The sequence below is a fragment of the Tupaia chinensis genome, unplaced genomic scaffold, assembly GCF_000334495.1.
Source record: "Tupaia chinensis unplaced genomic scaffold, TupChi_1.0 Scaffold145717_1, whole genome shotgun sequence".
Classification (NCBI taxonomy): domain Eukaryota; kingdom Metazoa; phylum Chordata; class Mammalia; order Scandentia; family Tupaiidae; genus Tupaia; species Tupaia belangeri.
This window is the reverse complement of record NW_006205575.1, coordinates 1,042,143-1,068,614: the sequence shown is the minus strand read 5'-3', so window position 1 is coordinate 1,068,614 and position 26,472 is coordinate 1,042,143. Positions and strand designations below refer to the sequence as shown.

The window sequence follows — 26,472 nt, the reverse complement described above, 5'->3', positions numbered from 1 at the left end:
AGGAGCCTGCCCGCCGCGCCGGGCGAGCTGCGCGGGCGGCGGCCAGGCCTCGGAAGGATACTTGTTGCACCGTTCTCTGAATGGTGGTGTCTGGGGACTGGGACTCCTTCAGCAGCTGCAGGATTTGCTGAAGCCCTTGCTCGTCAGGTTTCCACTCATACTCCATCTTGGTTTGCTGCAAATAAAGCCAGACACAGGAAGAGAAGGAGCAAATGTTACTCCTTGTGCACAGGCCCGGGGGATTCCCGCGTCAAGATGCCCCCTCCTCCCCGCCTCAACAACCCCAGCGCTCCCCAGACGCCTCGGACCTGCCTGGGGTGCCCCGAAGGAAGTCTTGGACGGTAAAACCCGGCGGAACTGCCCCTAGCAGCTCGGCCGCCAACGTCTGCTGCTGCCGCCGCGGCCGCCGAGCGCAAGGAGCCGACCAGACTGAGTCACCGCGAATTTGCAATCTGGCCCCAAGATCCGCTCGCGGGAGCCCCCTGGGTCCTAGTGCCGCGCAGTTTCCTCAAACCCAACCCTACTCTAATTCTGTCCAGATTACTACTGGCTTAAAGGCTAATCGTAAGTAAAGTCCTTATCAAAACCTCTGAGAAACACCTAACATCTGATTTGGGTTACTAGTTATTTTAAGTAAACATGATGCAAAAATAAACAGTAATTGAAGTGGGGGAGGGGAGTCTGATAACTTCCCTGACAGCTCAACAATAAATGAAAAGCAATACAAATGTTCACATTTCAATTTGCTATGTAAAGCACTAAATATGAATAGTGTAAAATATTAATGATGCATTGCAAATCGTAACCTATACTTCAAAAGTCATTAAATGAACCATTTGCAGAACTTGACTACAAAAATTATATTCTTTAATAAACTTCAACTTTGGTGCTTTTATTAAATAACTACACTCCACAACTTTGGGTGAAAGAAAAACAAAAATAATGTAATTTTACAACTGGTAGTTAATTCTACTAAAGTATTTTCACACATATTTTCTTGACTCTCACTGCAACCTCATGAGGTTATTATTTGCCCCCATGTGGCAACCGAGGTGAAAAAAGACCCAAGCAAATTACTAGTTAATCAGTGAAAACTGGAAGAATGAGGTTTCATAAACTACAGCCAATTGCAGCAGCAACTGAACTATTATTATAAGTGATACGGTTTTAGTAAAACTAAATGCTTGAACACCACCACCACAACTTAAGTAGCAAGCATGAATTATTTGTAAAAGCCAAACAGGTTGATAAAGGAGAGTTGTATTTTTTTTTTTTTTTTTTAGGTTTTTGCCATAGGGCGTGTGCAGCTCATGGGAGAGAGAGAGATAGTGAGAGGGAAAGTGAGAAATCATCCCCTAGGGGAGACAGACACACCACAATCCCTTCCTCTCCATTACTCTTCCTGGGATATTGGGCATGCACACAGAGGCTCGGCATGATTTTCAAGCTGGGCAGGGACTCGAACCACAGTTGGTCATAGGGGAGTCCAGTGAGGTAACCACTACGCCACCTGGAGAGGATTTTAATATGACTATTGCTACTGCATGATGGGTTGACAGCTGAAATTAGTAGGTCCTTCTCTATAGGGGTTAAAAAAAAATACCCAACTTTACCATACCTATTAACTTTATTTTTCTTTCCTCTTTTTTTAGGTTTTTGCCATAGGGTGCACGGGAGACAGAGACAGTGAGGGGGAAAGTGAGAAATCCACCCTCCCCAAGGGGCAATGGCCATGTCACAGTCCCTTCTCCTCCTGGTATTTTGGGCACACACACAGGCTCACCCAGAGTGATTTTCAAGCTGCCAGATCTGCCATGTGGGAGTCCAGCCCTTAACCCCGTCACACCACCACCTGCTGGCCCCAACTTTTTTTTTAATGCCTTTTCATCTCTCCTAGTCAACCTTATTTTCTGCTTAAAAACTTATGATCTAACTGCATACGACCTTCTGTTGACTTCCTAAATGACCTAAACCAATAAATTGTTTTTTACTTAAATGAACCAAAGCCCCCAACACAAAAACCACCACTATCTGGACATAACACCCATTGATGTTATACTATTTCTGCTCCAGACTTCATTCTGTGTGTTGGTATGTACAGTACACATTATAATAACAGGATTGTTCTTTTTCTTGCCTGACTTCACATATAGTTAAATATTTATTGAAAATATTTTTAAAAAACGTTTCCATTGTATGGCTGTGCCATAATTTTTTTTATAAACTTTCACTTGATATAAACACTTAGTATGATTATACTAAGTATAAGCATGTAACTGGATGGATTTTTACAAAGTAAACACATCTGTGTAACCAAGACCCTACTCAAGACAGGTATCACCAAGAGTTGTCTCTTGTGCCTATTTCCAGTCATCAATCCTCCTCAAAGCAATCCCCAGTATAATTTCCTAACTGTACATTTCTCCACCTTGTTTTCCTTTTTAACTTCAAAACTTGTGACAAAGCCGTATTATTATAATAAATCCAACAACAGTTGGATAAGGAAAATCACTTCATTCCAACCTCTGAGGTTATTTATCCACGACAATCACTTTTAACAGTCTAATGTGAATCTTTGTACACCTTTCTCTATTCCTAAACACACATAGTTTTCCTTTCGGGAATGGTTTTTGCTATAGGGCGCCTGTGCTCGCCAGAAAGACAGAGAGAGACAGAGAGACAGAAAGTGAGAAATCACCCCCCCCCCCGGGGGGATGGCCACGCTGCAATCCCTTCTCCTCCACTTTTCTCTCGAGATCTTGGGCATGCACACAGACACACCTGGCGTGAGTTTAAGCCACTGGGTCCGGGACTCCAACCGTGGTCAACTACATGGGAGTCCAGCGACATAGCCATTATGCTAACTGCTGGTCCCTTCCTTTTTCTTTTCTAGACCATATTCCATACTACACTAATATTAACTCTACAACCTTTTTACATATAATATTGTATGGCCATCATTCCAGGCCAATACATGTAGATTTAACTCACTTTTTTATAGATGTATATTGGTCTCTAGAATGGATAGAGCATAATTTGTTCAACCATTTCCTAACTGGCTTCTAGAGTACACTTAATTTTTTTGCCACTATGCACAACACAGCAAAAAAAAAAAATTCTTGTATTAATATCCCTATACAATAGTGGCAACATAATGGGATTATTAGGCCAAAAGGTATGGGCATTCATAAATTTCTAACAGTTATTACCAAATTACTTTCCCAAAAGGTATGCAATTCACATTTACCAACAATATGTTTCCCGTCATCTTCACCAGTGCATTCTTTTTAATTTTTGTGAAGCTAATGGTTGACAATTTAATTTCCTGATAGTAGTAGAGGCTGGGAACCTAAAAGCCTGAGCTTTATGAACTGGAGCTACTACCATGCACAACCTACTTGTTCAAGTGATATTGATAGCCCACTTAAACCCTTATCTACCCTTCTGAACAAAAAATTAAAGCCAGGGACCAATAGCAGGCAAGTCTGATAGGAATGTTCATCATCACATCTATCTTGAGGATACTGAGTCATTACCAGGCTTCCTTCTTTATCCCTGATCTCAAACCAGATTCTTTTTCTTTTCAAAGAGTTTAGTATTAAGAATATTTCATTTAATTAGCCCATGATGATATGACAGGTACTCCCTATTCCTTTCTCAATTATTTGTAGTAAACGACTCTCAAAAATATAAATATAAATCATAATTGCTTGATTAGAAATCTCAGACTACCTTGAACTTCTATAGGACATCTTTCTTTAAATTGTTGTAAACTGCACATACATAAAACTTACCATTTTAGCCATCTTTTTTTAAAAAGAATTTTTTTATTGAACTTCATTATTTATTTATTTTAATTTGACCAGAGAGGGGCAGAGTGAGAAAGAGAAAGGGAGAGTGAGAAAACAAGTTGCCAGGTCCGGGACTCAAACCGTGGTCAGCCATGTGGGAGTCTAGCACCCTTAATTGCTCCACCTGCTGGCCCCATTTTAGCCATCTTAGGCTTACAATTCAGTGACCTTAAGTAAGTTCTCATTGTCGGGCAACCATTACCACCATCCATCTTCAGAATGTAAAAACATGATTTTGTAAGGTTTTTTATTCATGATTATATAATGCACATGCACAAGGTAGGGGGGAGGTACCCTCAACCAAGTCTCATCATACTGCACTCTCCTTCCCACAGCCCTCCAGACTGTCAGGATCTTGGGCATATTTTTCAGACTGATGTGGGGATCCAAACCCGTGGTTGGGCATGTGGCACCGCAGTTCTCTTTGAAGCAGATTGTGCTGGGACCAGCAGGTGGCATGGTGGTTAAGGTGCTGGACACTCCCATATGGTTGATCATGGTTTGAGTCCTGGACCTGGCAGCTTGCTTTCTCACTCTCCTCTCTCTTTCTCTGTGTCTCTCTCTGGTCAAATTAAAATAAATGAATGAGTAAATAAAATTAAATAAATAATCCTAAAAAAAATTTAAAAAAAAGAAAAAAGAAACAGATTATGCCAACAGGCTTAGCCACCATGCTTTCAATAGCCATTAAAATTAGAAACAATTTGGCAGCTGGTGTCATGGTGGCTGAGGCAGCTAAATCCCACAAGGTCAAATGCATGGTTAGAGTTCCGGACCCAACAGCTTGAAAAACACACTAGGCATGTGTGTGCGCATGACCAAAATCCCAAGAAGAGGAAGATGGAGGGGATGGCGTTGGGATGTGAATCCACCCCGGGCAGCTAGAGCAATGCATGGTCAATTAGGGAGTAATTAGGGAGTACCTGGAGTATTTCAAGATAACCAAGCACACCAGGATTATTATTGAGATAGAAATAGTTTATTTAAATAGAAATTAAATAGAACACTTAGATTAACATTGGATTTTGTTTATTGAATTTATAATATAATTACTATTTTGGGCACTGTTTTTACATGCTGAGGACTCAGATCTAAATATCTCAAAAAGAAGAATAGTACTTTAAGCTTTTCTCCTGTAGAATACACAAATCATGCAGAATTAATTAGCACATGACAATCAATGGTAACCAAAAAAGGTATTTCAGGAAAACAAAAGACAGTTATTTGAAGATAGAAGATCTCACCACAATAAAAAGTAGCCTGCAGGGCTGGCAGGTTGCATGGTGGGTGGTTAAGGTATCACATGGTGGATGGCAGTTAGAGTTAAAAATCATGTGTGGGTCATGCCCAAAATCCCAGGAGGAGAAGGAATTGAGGTGTGGCCGTCCCTGGGGAAAGGGGATGGTGATTTCTCACTTTCTCTCTCACTGTCTCTGTCTCTCTCCAGTGAGTGTATGCACCCTGTAGAAAAACCTTAAAAAAAAGAAAAAAAAAGTAGCCTTCAAGAGGTAAGTTACTGTAATACTATTTTGGACCTTCAAGAAAACTAAACTTATTTATGAGTCATGAATTAATTTAAATTTACATTAAAAAAACTTCAATTTGCTATAACCGAGAATGAATGTGACATGAAGAAGCCAGACTGGTTGAAAAAAGTAAAAATAGTTTGCTTCTTTTCTGCTGGAGGGGCTGTAAAACAATTTTTAAAAGAAGTCAAGAGGTGTGGACTTAACTAACCCAAGGCTGAACCCTAGTTCTTCCACTTACTAGCTGTGAAAACCTGAACAAATGAATAAATCCCTCTAAGCCTCAGCTTCCCAACTATAAAAGGAGAAGATACCAACTCTATCAGGATTATAGGTACCTAACACACAGTATGATTTGAGAAATAGTAGTTTTAATAGCTAAATCAATAGTTTTCTACATCTGTGAGATAAAAAAAAAATCTAACTTCTTTTCATGGAAGAAGGCTCTTCATGACCGGGTCCATCCCCTTGGGACAGCTTTAGCTTCTATGACTCAGCTTCCAACTTTCTTTTTTTGGAGAGGTTTTCGCTATAGGACGTGTGCACTCGCCAGAAGGACAGACAGACCGACAGACAGACAGAAAGCGAGAAATCACCCCTCGGGGAGATGGCCATGCCGCAATCCCTTCTCCTCCATTCTCCTCTCGGGATCTTGGGCACGCACGCACCCGTACCCGGCGTGAGTTTTAAGCCACCGGGTCTGGGACGCAAACCACGGTCAGCTATGTGGGAGTCCAGCGACATAGCCATAAGGCTAACTGCTGGTCCCCACAAATGCTTTTTTAAAAACATGACCCCATGGCAAACCCCTCCTCACTCTTTCTTTTCTTTTTTTTTTTTTTAAAGACAGATTTCTGCTATAGAGTTTGTGTGCTCCCCAGAGAGAGACAGAGACAGAAAGCAAGAAATCACTCACCCACCCACTCCCCTGGGGGGTGGCTATGCCTCAATCCCTTCTCCTATATTCTCCTTTCAGGGATTTGGGGCACACATGCACAAGCCTGCCGGGTCTAGAACTCGAACCGCGGTCGACTACATGTGAGTCCAGTGACATAACCATTATGCTATCTGCTCCTCACTCTTTAGAGCTACCCTCATATAGGGAATTATCAAATGTTTATGGAGAGTCTTCTTTGGTACTATGATTGATACTGGATACTATTTCTCTTCTGTGACATTATTCCAGGATCTTCCCGCAAAACTGTTTTTGTCATTACAGATCTATAGTTTACAGCCATTTCTATTCTAGAAACGGTCAAATTGTACCCAGGTCTGTTTTATCAATAGATAGTGTTTCTTAAGAACAAAGACAGGGGACCAGCAGTTAGCATAATGGCTATGTCGCTGGACTCCCATGTAATCGACCGTGGTTCGAGTCCCGGACCTGGAGGCTTAAACTCACGCTGGGCGCATGTGCGTGCGTGCCCAACCAAGATCCCAAGAGGAGAATGGAGAAGGGATTGCGGCGTGGCCATCCACCCCAGGGGGTGATTTCTTGATTTCTGTCTCTATGTCTCTCTCTGTCTGTCTGGCAAGGGCAAGCACCCCATAGCAAAAACCTCTAAGAAAAAATAAAAAGAGCAGAGACAGTATCTTTTCATCTTTTTGCCTAGCAATTTCTGATTCAATAAATATTTGTAAATTAAAACTACCATTATCGCTATTAAGTCAATAATATTAAGTTGAGCAAGTACCATATGCTTGGTGAGCACTGGAGATCGAAGGTAAGTAAAACATGGTTCTTGTCCCCATAAAGTTCTCATTTAATGAGAGAGACAGATACCACTAAATATATAATGAAGTACAAAGGAAAAGAGAAAAATATATTCTGACAAGAAAGAGAAAAATGCTCCCTCCTCCCGTTTTTTCCTCTTTAATTTCAATTAAATTCAAACAAACATTTACCAAGCAGTTAGTTGTTTGCACTATATGGTGAAACACTATGAATGTGATAAATGTTGCCTTCAGTGACATGATTTCCCAAAATGGTGAACAACTCTTGGTTAAGTTCCAGACAAAACAAAGCACAACTGTCCTTTAATAACACAGGGGACCAGTGTTATTATTTTTTTTTTTTTGTTCTTCGAACATTCACTATACATTAAAACCCTGTGAAAAGTGTCATGTGTATATGTAAAATTAAGGTAGGCTCTTGGCTCTGAAAATTATAAACAGACTTTTTTCACCTATGTGATCATCTAGTGGGACAATCACCAGTTGGGCTTAGGACATGCTTCATGGTGAATTTTAAGCACTCCTTTGCCTCAACCAAGAAAAGACAAGAGCATGTTCCAGTAATTAGGACAATCCCAGAGGGCAGCATTGCTGCAGTGGATGATGACTATGGTAGGCAAATACAAGGACCTGTGGGGACATGATGTTAACCCAGCTAGGATGTCAGGAAAAGACTTCCTTGAGGAAGTGACTTTTCATCTGAGATCTAACAAAAATTACCAAAAAAGTGAGAGGAAGACAAGCTAGGAGGACTTTACACATCAGGTTAGAAAGTTTGGACTTTCTTAAGGCTAAGAGAAAGCTTCTGTAGGGAGTTTTAAACTGATAAGGGCATGATTAAATACAAATCCAAAAAAGGATGAATTCTTCTACAAAGTAGAAACTGAGAACAGGTTCACTTTCTGCTCTACAACTTCAATTTTATGTTAACTTTCGTGTTATATTTTTGTAATTAAAATTATAAAAAAACAAAAACAAAAACAAAAAACACTGAACCAGCTCTGGGGCCTGGTGGTTAAGACAGCTGAGTCCCACATGGCTGACTGCACAGTTCGACTCCAAGATCTAGGGGGCTGGAATAGGCCAGGCGCATATGCAAGTGTGCCCAAAATCCCAAAAGGAGAGATGAAGGATAAGGAATTGCAGTGTGACCATGCCCCGTGGTGGGTATTTTCTCCTTTCTCTCACAATTGTATGATCCCTCTGTAAAATAAAAAAATAAATAAAAAAAATCAGGCTGCAATGAAGGCAGGAAGAACAGACAGATTTCAACTGTCCAATCTGCCCACAGAACAGAATTCCAATAGAATCAGGGGAAGGGCAGTCAAGTTTCACTGACAGCCAAGATACTACCAAAAATTCTAGTATTTAAATATCGAAGATTTGGGACCAGCAGTTAGCATAATGGCTATGTCACTGGATTCCCACGTAGTCAACTGCGGTTCGCCTCCTGGACCTGGTGGCTTGTGCGTACAGTGCCCAAGATCCCGAGAGGAGAACGGAGGAGAAGGGATTGTGGTGTGGCCATCCCTCCTGGGTGATTTCTCGCTTTCTGTCTCTCTGTCTCTCTCTTTCTGTCTGGCGAGCGCAGGCGCCCTATAGCAAAAACCTCTTTAAAAAAAATATAGAAGATTTAAGCACATTTATTATTTTGCCAATAATAGTGATAGCTTATATATATGTATATATATTTTTCTTTTTGAGTACCAGGCATGGTTCTAAGCATTTACATATGTTACTAACTTAATCCTCACAACTTTATGATGCATTGATATTAACCACATTTTACAGATAAGTAAATTAAGGCACAGAGAAGTTATTTGCCTAAGGTTATGACAGAGTCATAATTCAAATCCAACTAATTTGGTTCCAATCTAGTCTCTACTCCCCTAATATACAGCTTTTCCAAAATAATTAATTTCTGTAAATGGGGAAATTAATCACAAATAAAACCATTTGCATAGTAAAGAAATAACAGATATTTGATACCACTGTGATGAGGTAAAGTGAAAACTGTACTTTGCTGGCACAAAATTTATAATAGATCTTAAAAAGCATGTATGTAGTCTGAAAATATAATAAATATCATAAAAAATGAGATATTTCAATAGCACTGAGTAAATGAGTTAAAACATTCCAAATACAATCTTTATAGCATCCTTTGTTGTAAGTAGGTAGTAAGTGTGACAAGCAGGTAAATCATAACGCAGCTTAAGAAATTTGCTAAATCATTTTCTGAATGTGAATCAGACATGTAGTCTGCCATAGTAAATGTCTCTAATACTGGTTTTTTTTTTTGTTTTTTTCTTTTTACAGAAAAATGCCATGATGAGCTAGGAAGAAAAAAAAAATCAGGGATACTCAAAGGTTTAAAAAGAGTATACTATGTAAAGGGAATAATTATTGAACAAAACTTTTATGATAAATTGAACCAAAGTTGAGATATGAAGCAAAAGAAAGGAAACGGTACAAGCAGCTAATTAGTAACGTAATAAAAAAATTAGTTTTTCAAAACATCAAAGAATTAAAATGTTGATGAGCTTGTTAAATTATAGCTAATAGTATAACTGGAAAGCCCTTTAAGAAACTCTCTAAAGTATTAGAAGTGATGGATCAAGAGAGAACAGGGCGGGGGAACCAGCAGTTAGCGTAATGGCTATGTCGCTGGACTCCCACGTAGTCGACCGCGGTTCGCATCCCGGACCCGGTGGCTTAAAACTCACGCCGGGCGCGTGTGCGTACGTGCCCAAGATCCCGAGAGGAGAATGGAGGAGAAGGGATTGCGGCGTGACCATCCCCCCTGGGGGGTGATTTCTCGCTTTCTGTCTCTATGTCTCTGTCTGTCTGGCGAGCGCACGCGCCCTATAGCGAAAAAACCTCTCAAAAAAAAAAAAAAAAAAAAGAGAGAACAGGGCTGTTGGTGGGAGCTAAACTACCTATTGAGCTCAAGCTAATTGAGGAAATGAGCTCGACTAGATTAGACGGGCAGGGACCACAGCATCTATTGCATGATGCTGGGCACATGGCTTTTAAATTATCCTTGATTGAGTGATGGGGTAAATAATCTAGTTTACTGCTTGGGGGAATTATTCTAGGAAGGCAAAATTTTAGTTTCTGGCACTACAAACTAAGAACTAAAACTATGAACAGAACAATGAGAAATGAAATATAAGTATTAAGGAAATTTTAAATACATATATTCTTATTCATTTAAGAAGACCTCTAAAGATGACTGGACATGTTACTCAAATGCTGTGGTTTATAAACAAACATTAAAAAAAAATGTCTGGTATCAAAGTAAGTGATAAAAAGAAAAGCTTGATCTCAAAATTCAATCTACTGGATTGTCAGAAAAGTCATGATGGGGACCAGCAGTTAGCATAATGGCTATGTCGCTGAACTTCCATGTATTTGACTGCGATTTGAGTGTCAGACCCGATGGCTTATACTCATGCGGGCACATGTGCGTGCGTGCCCAAGATCCTGAGAGGAGAATGGAGAAGGGATTGTGGCGTGGCCATCCCCCCTGGGGCGTGATTTCTTGCTTTCTGTCTCTCTCCCCAGCACATGTGCCCTGTAGCAAAAACCTCTCCAAAAAAAAAAAAAAAAAAAGTCATGACGTATTTTTCTAGTTTCCTATGCAAAAATACATCATAACTTTTCCGATGACCGAATATAGTCAGGTACTTTCTACTGAGTTGTTGGGAAAGTCATCACGCATTTTTTCATAGAAAACCAGAAAAATACGTCTTGATTTTCTTGACAACCTAATATAATTCAGTTCGTTTAACAATTGACAACAGCACTATGAGGTAGGAATTAACTCCCTTTTATATTAACTGAGGTTTGGAGAAGTTAAGGAGCTCGCAGGGTTAGAATGTTGCAGAGTGGCATTCAAAATAAAGTCTGTTTGGGTCCAAAGTCTAGACTATGCCTCCTAATAACAACAAGCTTGTTATCAGCTAATGGGACACTTTTATGTGCCAGTTACTATGTTAAGATCTGTAAATGCATGATCTCTATTAATTCCATGAGTGTTTATCCTTAATATCTTCATTTTACAGAAGAAAAGCAGGCTTAAGAGAATTTAAGCAAAGGTCAAAAGTCACAAGGATAGTAATGAATGATGCCAGCACACAAGCCCAGATGTCCCTGACTCCAGAGCCTGTGCACTGAACCACTCTACAATATTATTCTCATTCTGCCAACTCCACACATACGTGATCAACCCTTAACAGAACGGCTGGTAGACTGTATACACTCTTGGGTATATTTCTCTGGTCCTTTCTATTCCATGCATCGCCAAGAATTCAACCACTCTCTTGAGTGTCTATTTTCTTCAACTGAGTCATTTCAGGTGTGAAAACTGCACCTTGCTTTCTAGAGTTCACTCTTCGGCTTTAATCAAAACAAAAGGCTGACAGGAATAACAGCTCCCATATATTTAACTTTTGGTCATATCATTGTCATCCTCAAAACACTAACTCCCTGTTGAGTTCTGTAACAGGCTTAACCTTCACAGTTGGCTTCACTCTCCATGTTTCAGCAACTTAAGCCAATGGTTCTCAAGCCTGACTGTACATTATTGTCACTGGGAACTTACAGCCAGTTAAGAACCACTATATTAACTAAATAATTTGTTCCTGGCAAATTTTCATCATTTCTTACTTTAACAAGCACCAGTGGTCTAGCTGTTCTAGAAAAGACAAAATAGGAGAAAGAGGAAAAGAATGCAGACTGTACTGTTTAATATGGAAACATTACTAATCACTTAAAAAATGTCTTTGATAAAAATCAAAACATAAGAACATATTGTTTAAAGTCATAATAATGTGTACTACTCAGGTCTAGATGTGCCAGAAACTAGTAAATACAATGTTCATTTGCTTTGTAATTTAACAGTGACATAGACTGAGTAAGGAACTACACTGAAGTTCTAAGACATAAATGGAAACTTGAGAAAAGGTAAGTTTTAGAGGAAGAATGTAAGTGTTTGGTTCCAGTAAATTAAAACATTCTAGAAAATTATGGTCCTTGATTTGTAAACTATGATTTAAATTTATGCATCAAATCCATTTATCTTGTAAATGATAGCCACTTCTTCAGATGGCAAAAAAGTCATTTATAAAACTAAAAGTAAACTCTTCTAAATAATAAGCTTACACATTAAAATCTAAATATACAAAATAAGGGCCAGCCTACAGCTCAGTGATTTAAGTACTATGCATAGAAAGCTGGATCAGACATGGCCAATCGTGGTTGAAATTCTGGTCCCAGTGACTAAAATCCATGTTGGGCACATGTATGTGTGTCCTTAAAATCCTGACAGGATAGAGAGATGGAAGGAAAGGGATGTGGTATGACTAGGCCCCACTCGAGAATGCCTTCTCTCTCTATCCCTCTCTCTCATGCTCTTGCTCTGGCAAGCACATACATCTTCTGGCAAATGAAAAAAATATACACACAAAATATGTAAATTAGGTCTCTGGTTCTTTTAGTATCATATGATTCATTAATAAGCTTTACCAGACATCTATTGCTGCATTGAACTGTAGAGTTATGTATTTATAAGCAGTTCAGTGGACTACTGCCATTGCCTACAGCAACCAGATTTCAATAGTTTTCATTTCTGTGACACAAATTTAAGGGAATAAAGGCATTTAAAAATATTTTCTAAGTATTACTTTATATGTGTGTGCTTGAGGGTACATATGCTTACCAGAGAAAGACAAAGAGAAGAGAAAGTACCTCTGATGGGGACTGGTCATGCCACAATCCCTTTTCTTCCACTTCTCCCTCCTTTCAGGATTCTGGGCACACAATGCATATATGCCTGGAGTGTTTCTTAAGCTGCCAGATCTGGGACTCAAACCACAGGGTTGGTCATATGGGATCAGGCTGCCTTAAACACAAGGCCATTGAGCAGGCCCTCTTCTCTAAGTATTATGAAAGTAAATTCCATTTCAGAATGCTAGCTCATCATTGACAAGTAGTTTCAAGTAAATACAATGTTTAATAATTTTCAAAGGTGGGGGCCTGCCGGTGGTGTGGTTATAGGCACTAGACTCTCACATGACTGACTACGGTTCAAGTCTCCAACCTGGTGGCTTGCTTTCTCACTCTCTCTCTCTGTCCCTCTCTGGTCAAATTTAAAATAAAGCCAAATAAAAATAATTCTTTAAAAAAATAATAGTTTTCAAAAGGGCTGTCCCTGCAGCCTAGTGGTTAAGGGAGTTGGATCCTATGTGACCAACTATAGTTCAAATATCAGCTCCAGTGGTTTGAAAAAACTACATATATGTGCGTGCATGCCCCATATCCCAATGAGATGAGTAAATAGAGAAAGGATTGCAGTATGACCATGCCACACTGGAGGGTGCTTTCTCTCTTCCTTTCTCTGTCTTTGATGAGTACATGCAACAGGAAAAAAATTTTTAAATTTATAGTCATGCTCTGCATAATGACATTTTGGTCAATGTATGACCACATATACAAGGGTGGTCCCATAAGGAGCAATAAGCTATACCACCTAGATGAATGTTAGTACGATCGACGATGTTCACACTAAAATAAAATTGTTTAATGTCACATTTCACAGTACATATTCCTGTCATTAAGCAAAGTACATGACTATACTTTCATATTTTACCTATTGTAATTGTAACTTTCAAAAGTACCTTGTGAGATGGGGAAAAAAATCTCAATGACATTAACTAACTTGCTAAAAGTCACTTATGAGTAAATGAATTTAGTTGGCAAGAATATTTTTCTAGGTCTAGTCTAATGTTTCTACTCCTCCTAACTGCTTTTTCAATTCACAGTTCATTAAATATATAAATATAATCAATTGGAAGAGTAATTTGTCTTAAAGTAACATTACTATGACCTGTTTGATGATTTATTTGCTTGTTTATATGTTGGCATTCATGAAAGATGGAGCTAGATCTGTAGGACTCTATCAAGACTAAGACAGTTCTCAGTAAAACACTGGCATTAAATGGTTAAATATTTGTCACCATTAGGTAAGCTACTGATTATAGCTACATAATGACTTTAGGGAGCTGGTAAAAAGGGCTATGTTGCAAATAGCCAAATATATTCCTGTGAAGCACATTTGAGAGTATAAGTAAAAGGGCTGGTTCAATATTTTAGAATCCTGGGCTTGTCCCACGGCAGAGTGGTTAAGTGCTGTACATTGGGAGCCAGATCCTACATGGTTGACTGCATTTTAAATCTCAGTCTTGGTGGCTTGAAAACACACTGGGCGTGAGTACATGCATGCCCCAAATCACGACAAGATGGCGAAGTGGAGGGAAAAGGACTGCAACATGACTTCACCCCACTGGGAGGGTGCTTTCTCTCTCTCTCTCTCTCTTTCTCTAGTGAGCACACATACCCTCTGGCAATGTAAAAGAATATCCACATTACACATCTACAAAGTAAGATATACCTGTAGGGTTGATAATTAAAAAAAAATTAGATTGTACAAGGGGATATCTATTATAGGTCATTTCAATAAATACAAGTATACTATTTAATTGACATTAGATTGCTCCTAAAGTTCCAAAATCAGAGGGCCTCAGGAATTTTTCATTCATGTCTGAAACTGTTCTTAAGTACAATGTGTCAATTTCCTATTTCATAAGTGTAAACAGGAACACAATACTATACTCAATGGCAAGGGCTAAATTAGAAGACAGTGGTGAGCCAGCAGCTGGCATGATGGTTGAGGCACTGGACTCCCACATGGCCAACCATGGTTTGAGTCCTAGACCTTGATGCTTGCTTTCTTACTTTCCCTCTCTCTTTCTGTGTCTCTCTCTGGTGAGTGCATATGCCCTACACAAATTAAAATAATAATAAATAAAGAATTCTTAAAAAAAAAAAGACAGCAATTAGTAGGCTGATCATCATTAGCTTTAAGCTTTTAATTTGTTCATCTAAAGTTCATCACAGAACAGGGGCACCATTGGTCAGGTTTCAAGTATGAGATAGCAAACACAAGAAACGCATTTATGAGAGAAAATAAATTTTTACATGTTTAGTTCATGAGCTGAATACTGTTCTATATACTTGTTGCTGGTAAACAGTAAGACTGAGTAGAGAAAGTATAAATTTTGACACTATAGCTACATAGGTTCAAATCCCAGTTCTCTCAATTACTGACTTTGTTTTTTTTAGGAAAATTGCTCGACTTTCTGAATCATATCTATAAATGAGATTGATAAGATTAGATGAGAATGCAAAGTGTCATACCACTAGATACTTAATGTTTATTCCCTTCACTAAAATAATCAACAAAACCTGAATTCACGGGTGAAGTTCATACCACCAGATGAAGATTACTTAGACTATGTTTGTGTGATCAAAGAACATGCAATAAAAATGGGCTGCATAACTTTTCATTTAAATGAGGTGATAGAATGAGTTGAATCTGTATCCTTCCAAAATTCATGTTGAAAACTTAAATCCCCAAAGCGATAGTATTAAGGCACCTCACCTCTAGAAGATGAAAGGTCATGACAGCCCCCATGAACCCCTTATACAAAGGCTTGAGAGATAGCTCTTCTGCTCCCATTCCTCTATGTGAGGACACAGCATTCCTAATTTTTCCATGTTGGGATGAGGCAGGTAAGACGGTGAAGCAAGAGTGAGTTTTTACCAGACACACAGTCTGTTGGAATTCCTAGCCTTCAGAACTGTGAGAAAAAAGTTTCTATTACTCTATTTATATATTACCGAGTCTAAAGAATTTTTATGACAGCAGAAACAGACTAAAACAGGTGACATTCTAAAGATATAAAAATATCAAAAAAGAAACATTTGAGGGATAAAAGGAGAGGAGAAATGAAATGAAATCAAGTAAAGAATATTAAATCAGATATGAATTTAATTGTGCTGGTCCTACAGCACAGCAATTAAGTTCTGCACACAGAAAATCAGAGTTATACTGTTAATTTCATGGGATAAGTGGGATGAATGGTGATAAGGACATGATAGTCAATTAATGAAAACATGGGCAATCATCATGACCAACTGTAGTTCAAATCCCAGACCCAGGGGCATGCAAATCATACCAGTCGTGTGTGCCCCAAATCCTGATGAGATGTAGCAATGGAGGAAAAAGAACTGCAGAATGACCACTGGGGTGGGTACTTTCTCTCTGTCTCATTCTGATGAGTGCATGTGCCCTGAGGCAATTAATAAAAAAATATTTTTTAAAGATGAATTTAATCTGTCTGCAAGAGTATATGTATAAAAACTAAATAGTTGATTGAAGGTAGTCATCACAGTACATAAATAAAGGAAAAAAATCTCACAAAACGATTTTGCAGAGATGGTCCAAAAAGTGAAAAAAAAAATTAGAAAGAAATAACATCATAACAGATGATATCATACAACTAAAAGTACAAAAAAAAAACAACAGCATACATTCTGTGAGGGTTAATGCATGTTTTTCTGTTATTATGACAAAGAAACAATGAAAATATATATTGAGACATTTAAAAAAAATAATGAATATAAAAACTAAAATGGGGGGAACAGCAGTTAGCTTAATGGCTATGTCGCTGGACTCCCATGTAGTCAACCACGGTTTGAGTCCCGGAACTGGTGGCTTAAACTCACGCCAGGTGCATGTGCATGCGTGCCCAAGATCTTGAGAGGAGGGTGGAGGAGAAGGGATTGCGGCGTGGCCATCCCCCCTGGGGGGTGATTTTCTCGCTTTCTTTCTCTCTCTGTCTGGTGAGCGCACGCGCCCTATAGCAAAAACCTCTCAAAAAACAACAACAACAACAACAACAAAAAAAAAAAAAACGAGAATGGGGGCCAGCAGTTGGCATAATGGCTATGTCGTTGGACTCCCATGTAGTCGACCATAGTTCAAGTCCCGGACCCAGTGGCTTAAACTCATGCAGGGCGCGTGTGTGCCCAAGGTCCTGAGAGAATGGTGGAGAAGGGATTGTGGCATGGCCATACCCCTGGGGGGTGATTTCTCACATTTTGTCTCTCTGGCAAGCACAAGCACTCTATAGCAAAAACCTCTTCAAAAAAAAAAAAAAAAGTCTAGAATGAAATGTGAGATAGTAAGGAAATCTAAGACTATACTGGATACAAAGGCTAATCCTAATTTATGCTACATATTAAGAAGGCATTTAGTTGGGACCAGCAGGTGGCATGGTGGTTAAGGTGCTGGACACTCCCACATGGGCGACCACAGTTCAAGTCCTGGACCTGGTGGCTTGCTTTCTCACTTTCTCTCTCTCTCTCTCTGGTCAAATTAAAGTAAATAAATGAATAAATAAAATAAAATAAAATAATTCTTTAAAAAAAAAAAAGAAGAAGGCATTTAGTTTATAGACATATACCTTAAAACTCAACCTTTAGTTTAAGGGCCTACTGTAGTCTTGCAAACAGAAACACTGAATTATCAGGCAATTGAATATTATGTTATTACCATTCACCCCATTTATCCCATGAAATTGTAATTTTTATAAATCTAAACTTTAATTAGAGAAGGTCAATCATAGCATCTAATCTTCAGAATGAATAGAGCTCTAAACATCTATTCAATCCTCTTATTTAAAAAACCAGGAAAACCAAGACCTAGAAATCAATAATATTGCAAATTAGGAGGCAGAATATTTTTATTTTCTAAAAACAGATCATCCAGTTATATCTTATGAGGTTCCCTCCCCTTTGTTTTTGCATAGTTAACTGATTTGCTGATAAATGACTATCAGTTATATCAAGGGCTTCTTCTAAAGGGAACTAGACAGCCTATAGTCCATGTCTAAGAAAAGGTCCTAATGGTAAAGTTTATACTTTGTGACCACCTTTTTAAAATACAGTTGATTAAACCAGGGTCTGGCACCTGACCCTCCTTGTGATGAATCCTGGCACAAAAGATGAGCTAAATCGATTGAATTTCTCTTCTCAGAAATATGAGCAGGAAGTACTAAGATAATTTACCATTTTGAAAGCAAAAGCTACAGGCCAGGATGTAATAGGTAGGTGGTCATGATTAGATTCCTTATGTAAGGCAAAACATAAAGGGACAGAACTTCTAAGCTAGCAGAGAGAACAGACCAGCACAGAGATGTGTGGAATAGGTAAGTAAAAGATCACATGGTCCATGAGTGAGAGTAACTGCTTCTGGGAACTGCCTTGCTTACTGATGGTTTTCTATGACTAAACTGTTAATGACTTAAAATAAACTGAATAGTTCAATCAGAATAAGAATATTAGATAGCAATTTAAATACATCTTTCTTGATTATACATATGAGGCTTCTTTTTAAAAAGTCCATGGAAAAATGGAATTAAAATATAAGTTTATTTTGAGGCAGAAAATTTTGAAACTCATGCAGTTTGTTCACTTCACTTTTTGCTAAAGGGCACATGAGCTCACTTGAGAGAGACAGAGAGAGAGGGAGTGGGAAAGTGAGAAACCTCCCCCCAACACCTACCTCCCCAGGGAAGATGCCTGTGCCACAATCCCTTTTCCTCCACTTTTCTCTCAGGATTTTGTTTTCCAAGCTGCTGAGTCTGGAACTTGAACTACACAATAGGCCATGTGGAATCCAGCCCCCTAAACCTTTGTGCCACCAGCTGGCCCCATGTGCACAGGTTTTTTAATAATTCACATTTTCTGTGGACTTTTGAAGACACCTAATATATATTACATGATTATAAACAGTATTCATTATGACAAACTACCCCCTAAATGGTATTCCATTAAGCATAAGGAACTAAACTTTTTCATGGAGTTCTCTAGGGTTGGTACAATGAAGATGGCTGTCTATTATGGGAATTCATTTCCTCAGACCAGTATAAAGTTTGAAAGCTGACATGGAAATCTCCGGGAGGTACCTAGTATAATCAACATACCCAGGTGAGTGGAGAGCAAACTGAGTGGGAAGAGAGAGCCAACCAAGACTAAAGCAGGTGTGCAACCTCTTCACAGACAACAGCACTCTCTTCCCCTCTACTTCTAACCCTTCTCTTTCTTTTTTATTCAAGTAACACTACTTTGGTTCTAAACACTGGCAACCACTATCACTGATGCCTCAAGGGAAAAAAGACCTCACAGTATTCATTTTATTGACACTTCATACCAGAGGGACAACGCAAATTTACCCTCACTACAATGCTAGCTTTCAGGTAGTACTTGCTTCTCAAGACTTGGTATCTCAAAGAACCAACAAGATCTCTTAGGTATGCCCAGGAGGTACTATTGTTTATAAATATGGTGGATAAACATGCTTTATTTAAACAAACATAAAAGGGAGCCTAGCATATTACAGCAATACAAAATTAGATGTTCCAACAAGATGGCAATACATTAATAACTTTACTTACCTGGAAAACTAATTTAGAACCAATAGACAGCACAGCAAAGAAAATTCACAAAAGGAAATAACATTAAACAAACAAGGGAAAATGTTGAACCTTACTAGTAATCAATAAATGCAATAACAAAGTAATGTTTTTAGTTTAATTAGCAAAGATAAGTTTATAATGATAATATTCTATGCTGCTGAGGATCCGATGAATTAACTGGCAGCATGAAACTAACCCAAATCTACTATAAATCAATTCAGCAATCTCTACCAGGAGCCATATTTGTTTTTATACTTTTTGCTTTCATGATTACACTTCTGAGACTGTATCCTAAGAATCCTAAATATAGAAAAAAAAGGTGTTATTCTCAAACATTTTATCCTAAGATTAGTTCTAATGGCAACAATAAATATCTGGGTATTAAATAACACTACAGTCAAGCAACTGAGGAGAGATTATGCAACCATCAAAAAATGACAGCTAATTTCTATAACAACATGGAAAAGTGTTTACACATAAAAAATGAAAAGTAATATGGAGAGTATATATAGTTACAAATAAGTAAAAATATATGTAATAAAAACAATTAAGTGAAAAAGACTGGAAGGAAATCATAAAAGTTATCAGTGCATTAGGTGTTAGTATTGTGAGTCCTTTCTTCCTTTCTCTTTAAAATTTTTTCAACATTGTGGTTATAAAATCTTTGTAATGAAAATAATAAAATCTTCCAACAGTATAATTGTTTGTAATACAAGGCACAGGGTAAAGACCCCAGAGAATGTTACTATTTCATGGTACAATGCTTACTATTCATAATGATGACTGAGTCATCAAGAAGCTTAAATTACACTGCTTCCCCCTCCCTTTTTTTGCTTTTAGTTTAGAAAGATTTTTGGGAAAATGCTTAAAGGGTATGGTACTAAAAGGACTAAGTTTTAGTTACCTAGAAAATGCATGTACTTGAAGTAACTTTTATTCCCAGATTATGTCATTAAAATGAGAACAAAATGTTATGACTATTGAAAATAAAGAAATCTTTACAGTAATGGGAAAAAACTGATTCAGCTCTTGCAAAGCACAATAAATACAACTGAAAAGATCTTTTTTTAAAAAAGATTATTTTAATGGACTTAATTTCCTTCAAAAAATTTTACTTATCATTATTATTATTGTTATTTTCAGTTTGCTATCGGGCAAATGTACTCACCAAAGAAAGACAGAGAGAAAGAGAAGGGAAGTGAGAAAGCAAGCTACCAGGTCCAGACGTGAACTATAGTCAGCATGTGGGAGTCCAGTGCCTCAACCACCATACCACTTGCTGGCTGCTAGAAAAGTTGTCTTATAGTTCACAAGACCTAGTCTGAGAGAAAGGCCATCATGCCTATTAAATAACAAAGTTTAATTTTACTTAATGGAAGTTACTATAAATTCTATACCTCGATTACTGCTTTAATATTTTACACATACAGAAATAATTTTCAATAATGTAATCATAATAAATTAATACTAAAACTTATTTAAATGCTGCAGAATACTAAAAAATATACAGAAACTACTATGAGACTTAAAAGAGCACATTCCCAAACTTTATTTAATAGTGAAAGAAATAATATTGCAAGGATCTTTCATGAATTTCCTAATATTTGAAAACACTGATGTGTAATTCTGGAAGTATCATGTAAAAAAAAAAAAAAAAAGTCAATAGGGCTAGCTCCATAGATTAGTGGCTGGGGAAAGCAGATTCACAATGGCTGATCAGAGTTCAACTCCTGGCCCCAGAAGCTTGAAAAACCTATTGGATGCATATTCATGCCCCAAATCCAGACAGGACGAAGAGATGGAGAAGGAAATGCCACATGACCATATCCCACGGGAGGGTGGTGGTACTTTCTCCCTACTAACATCCCAGCATAGATACCCCCTAGCAATTTTTTTAAAAATTTCAGGACCGGGACCAGCAGTTAATGTAATGCCTATGTCACTGGACTCCCATGTAGTCGACCACGGTTCCAGTCACGGACCCAGTGGCTTAAACTCATGGTGGGTACGTGTGCGTGCGTGCCCAAGATCCTGAGAGAAGAATGGAGGAGATGGGATTATGGTGTGGCCATCCCCCCGGGAGGTGATTTCTTGTTTTCTGTCTCTCTGTCTCTCTGTCTGACTTTCTGGTGAGCCCATGCGCCCTATAGCAAAAACCTCTCCAAAAAAAAAAAAAAGTCAGGACCAGCAGTTGGGGTAATGGCTATACTGCTGGACTCCCATGTAGTTGACCATGGTTTGACTCCTGGACCCAGCAGCTTGAACTGACACTAGGCGCATGTGTGTGCAAAATGGAGAACGGATTGTGGTGTGACCATCCCCCCCCAGGGGGTGATTTCTCACTTTCTGTCTCTGTCTTTCTGGCGAGTGCACGTGCCCTATAGCAAAAAACCTCTCCAAAAAAACCCAAACAACAACAACAACAAAAAGTCAGTAAGTAGCCCATATAGTAAATACTAGAAGAATTAAGGGGGGGGGGAACCTTCCATGATATAAAAGCCAAAAGCAAATAAAAATAAATATAGCTTAGAAAATTCTACTAATTCTTCTACAATGGTTCTTGAGACTTCTGAACTAATCAGTTCTACAAATGTTCTCAATAATCATAACTATAAATATTTTAAGTAAAAAGCTACATACTGATACATGATAAGATCACTATGATAGAAAGAAATCTAAATTAAATAAATGGGCATATATCATAAATCATTTAAATTTGTCCTTTAGCATACACTGAACTGAAAAAGTCTGGTGTCTAGTACTTTTCATCTTGCTAATCAATCATTTGTTTCAGATAATGTTTTAATTTTCTTTGAAGAAAATAATTCATAAAATCATTTCAAGTAATTTAAATTTAAGACCTTTAGAAAACAGCAAATGCAAACTTTAAGACTTAAGAATTATGTAAGAATTGGGCCAGCCAATGGCCTGATGGTTAAGGCAGCTGGATCCCATGTGGCTGAAAGTGTAGTTTGAGTCCTGGAACCCACAGCAGGAAAAATACAATGGGCTCATGAGTGTACATGCCTAAAATCTAGAAAGGAGGGAGAGATAAAACAGAAGGAATTTAAGTGTGACCACTCTCCATTGGTGGGGGGAAGTTCTCTCCCTCTCTCTCAAGTGTATATGCCCTGTGGCAAACTAAAAAAAAAAATTATGTTAGAATCATCAGTGATCTAATTTTCATCATCATCTTAATTTTCCTGCCTAAAGAAGTTAATATAATAAATAAGAAAGCTGGAAAGAAAGTGTATGTTTGCAAATTACTTAAAATCAGTGATTCAGTTCTAACACCATCCATGTCCACACACATTAGACAGAGGAGTGTAACAAACTGCCTCAAAAGCACACTTTATTTGCAATACACTAAACTGATTCTTACGAAGGACCATACAGGCATTTATTCTGAAATAAACTTTTCCTACATAGTTTTCTTGGAGTAGGACTGGGGACACAGAGAGTAAATCTTTCTCTTAAGTCATATGAAATGATATTTTGATTAAAAAAAGTTTCATGAAGCCACAAATCCATTATTTTACACTTAATAAAATATATAATCCCCAATTTTTGATTATACATTTTTATTAGAATAGAAGAAAGAAACTCCAGACATTAGATTAGTAAGTATTTATTAGGTACTTGCATATGCAGGAGTTTACAGCTAGAAATTAGAAATAAAATAAACATCTGGAATAAGAGAGATTAACTAGAAAATTTCTATTATTTCTTAAATTACTAGATGAAATTAAATTTAAATGAAATAACCGGATACGTGGTTAGGCATTTGATGAATCTGACTCAAAAACACTCGATATATTCAGATCTGTAGTCCTCCGAATCAGAAAGTGATGATTTTACATGAAATCATAATTTTGCTTTGGTTGTTAAGCAATTTAAACTCTACTAGAGTTTCAATAGCGTAAGAATTTGTATATTCTGTTTTATAAATAGAAATTGCCTGACATTGCATGTACTAATACATAAAGAAAGCCTCTTGCTCACTAGGATGTAAAGTTAAAATAAAGCTAGAATTTTTATTAGAACCTTTTTCTTCTTTTCTTTTTTTTTTGAGAGATTTTCACTATAGCGCGCGTGCGCTTGCCAGACAGAGAGAGACATAGAGACAGAAAGTGATAAATCACCCCCCCAGGGGGGATGGTCACGCCACAATCCCTTCTCCATTCTCCTCTCGGGATCTTGGGCCCGCACGCACACGCGCCCAGCGTGAGTTTTGAGCCACCAGGTCCGGGACGCGAACCACAGTCAACTACATGGGAGTCCAGCGACATAGCCATTACGCTAACTGCTGGTTCCCAGAACCTTTTTCTTTTTATGCCTCATCCTTTTATCTGTACTGTCCCTTAAGCTTCTCCATGAAATTCCTACATTAAAGACTAAATTACTATACCTGGCCAACCTGTGGCGGGATGGTTAAGGCAGCTGGATTCCCACATGGTTGACTGTGCTGTTCAAGTTCTGGACCTGGTGACTTGAAAAACACAAAGGCCTGTGTGCCCAAAATCCTGAATAGAGGTGGAGGAGAAGGAACTGCAGTTTTTTGTACTAGACCCTTAGATCTCTGACACTCTTCCCTTCTTTCTGATTTTCTTCTGGTTCTTCAGGGCACAGAGAACTTAAAAGACCCTCAGGGACAGGCTGACTGCCCTAATGCCCCCACAAAATTACAATGGGCCCTTAGCTTCAAACAAATCACTTAGACTCACTGATTTCCTCAGCTAGAAAGCAACTAAAGAGTTCCTTTCAGCTTCTAGAAGTAAAGCACTTAGTTGACTATAAATAATGAAACTAACCATACTCTACATACAAAACCCAGACTTCTTTATACTTGCTACTGAATTTTTCTAAGCCCCTCCTAGACTTCAGGAAAACTTGTAATCATCTCAGTTATTCAACCTGGGACTCCCAGGTTACCCAAGTGAAAGTGGTATGTCTCTTGATCCTTTCAACAAATTCTTAGGCTCCTGCTAAAGGGCACAGGATTATGCCAGCCTTAGGTTACTGTCTATAGATGTTACATCCAACACAAGAACAATAGTTAAAAATGTTATAGAAAAACTTTTCATCATAATTTGGGTTTCTATTCAACAGAAGTCTTTAAAGACTCATTATCTCTTCAAAATGGTGTGACAGAAACCTGTAAAATAGGAACCAGCAGGTGGCGCAGTGCTTAAGGCATGGAATCCCTAATGGCCGACAGCTGTTTGAGCCCCAGACCTGTGGGTTTAAAAATCCAGCCAGGCTCATGTGCATGTACAAAATTCCGAGAGGAGAATGGAGGACAAGGGTTATCCCTACTATGGGGTGATTTCTCATTTTCCTTTTCACCCTCTTTCTCTCTTTCCCCACCATAGGGTGCATGCTCTCATTGGGGAGGGAAAAGAAACTGTAAAACATTATTGAACTCAAAATCCAATGGAGCATTCTAATTTCTGTTCTGAAATACCTATAGTTTCAGTGGTTCACTCTTCAATGTTAACTTAAGGCTCATAATAAAGGTTTGACAAGCAATATTTTATAAGCTGAAATGAACTCTTAGAAACACCAGCCAGAACTCTTTAGACCATACTACCAATTCAACCCTATCACAAAATAAGTAATCTAAGTATTTTACCTTTCTAACAATCAGTACTAATACTATAAAAACGTATCATGTATGCCAAAATCTGATAAACTTTACACACAAAGTTTAAATGTCTTCACTTTTCTTGCTCTTTCTCTGTCCTAATGCTTACTGGGGTGATGTATTAAGTGGATCCACCATTATGAAGTGAGTTATGGGCCTAGAAATTTAAAAAATTATCCTTCTGACATAGGGTCATTATCTCTGATTTATATATTTGACTTACATGTCCACTTCAATAAGGAATTTTAGATTTTTCCAGGTACTACGTGAGAGGCACTATAGTATAATGCTTACAAGTACAAACTCTGGAGTCCCTCTTCTTGACTTTGAGTTTTGGCTCTGCCACTTATTAGTCATGGAAAGAATAATTAGTCTATGATGAATAAAATGAGATAATTAATAGTACCTATATCACGGGACCAGCAGTTGGCTCTCAAAGGGTTGTCATGAGGATAAAATGGTAAAGTCCTATTATAAGAAAGTACCCCCTGTCTAAAAAGACATGACAACTAAAACCCTGAACTGCATTACATACTAGTAATGGAAAAAAACATGCTGTAATGGATGGTAATAGGACAACTGACAACTTTGTAATATAGGATGTAAAAACAAAATATTCTGACTCAGCCAAAGTAGCATATGCCAGTTTATGCTGCAGGCTGAGGCCACAGGAGAGCACTGGGTTCCATTCCTGGCCCATCCAAAAAGTTAGGCCTGGTAACACACACCTATAGTCCCCAGAAACTCAGGAGGCTAAGGCAGAAGGACAGCAACATAGCAAGACTTTATCTTAAAAAAAGAAACAAAAACACTTAATTTTCTGAATTTGCTAGTGTACATGATTTCATAAGAAAACATCATGGCTCTTAGAATATACACATTAAAGTGTTAAGGGGTAAAGGGGGCAAAGATGTATGTAGCCTCCACTCAAATGATCAAAAAAATTAATAGTGTCTATGGGGGTAGGGGAAGAGCAAATAGAAGTAGCAGAATGTTAAAACTTGGTGAACCCAGGTAAAATATACAAGGAGCCTTCAAAAAGTTCATGAAAAATACGTGTTATGAAAACAGTATGCACGAATTTCAAAATTTTTATAGTAAAATAAACTCATATTTAAAAAAAATAATTATTTTATTTTATCTTATTTTATTACTATTACTATTATTATTATTATCTGATAAGAGATAGACAGAGAGAGGGAAAGTGAGAAAGCAAGCCACCAGGTCAGGGACTCAAACTGCGGTTGGTCATGTGGGAGTCCAGTGCCTTTAACCACCATGCTACCTGCTGGTCCCAATAAACACTTTTTTTTTTTTTTTTTTTTTTTTTTATTGAG

The 26,472-nt window shown here is 38.1% G+C and overlaps 1 protein-coding gene across 3 annotated transcripts in view; it reads right to left on the bottom strand.

Annotated features, from left to right (window-relative positions):
* TNPO1 (transportin 1) overlaps positions 1-26,472 on the bottom strand; it is a 104,816-nt gene that overhangs the window by 68,544 nt on the left and 9,800 nt on the right. Inside the window, exons 1-2 of one of the 3 annotated variants that reach the window (XM_006168348.3) lie at positions 309-435; positions 62-175 (exon numbers count right to left, since the gene is read on the bottom strand). In XM_006168348.3, coding sequence (XP_006168410.1) covers positions 62-166 — 105 coding nt within the window. In that variant the 5' untranslated portion in view covers positions 167-175; positions 309-435. Of the gene's footprint in view, positions 1-61; positions 176-308; positions 436-26,472 lie in introns of those variants that run through there. The other 2 variants (XM_014584138.2, XM_006168347.3) reach the window with 2 other exon arrangements.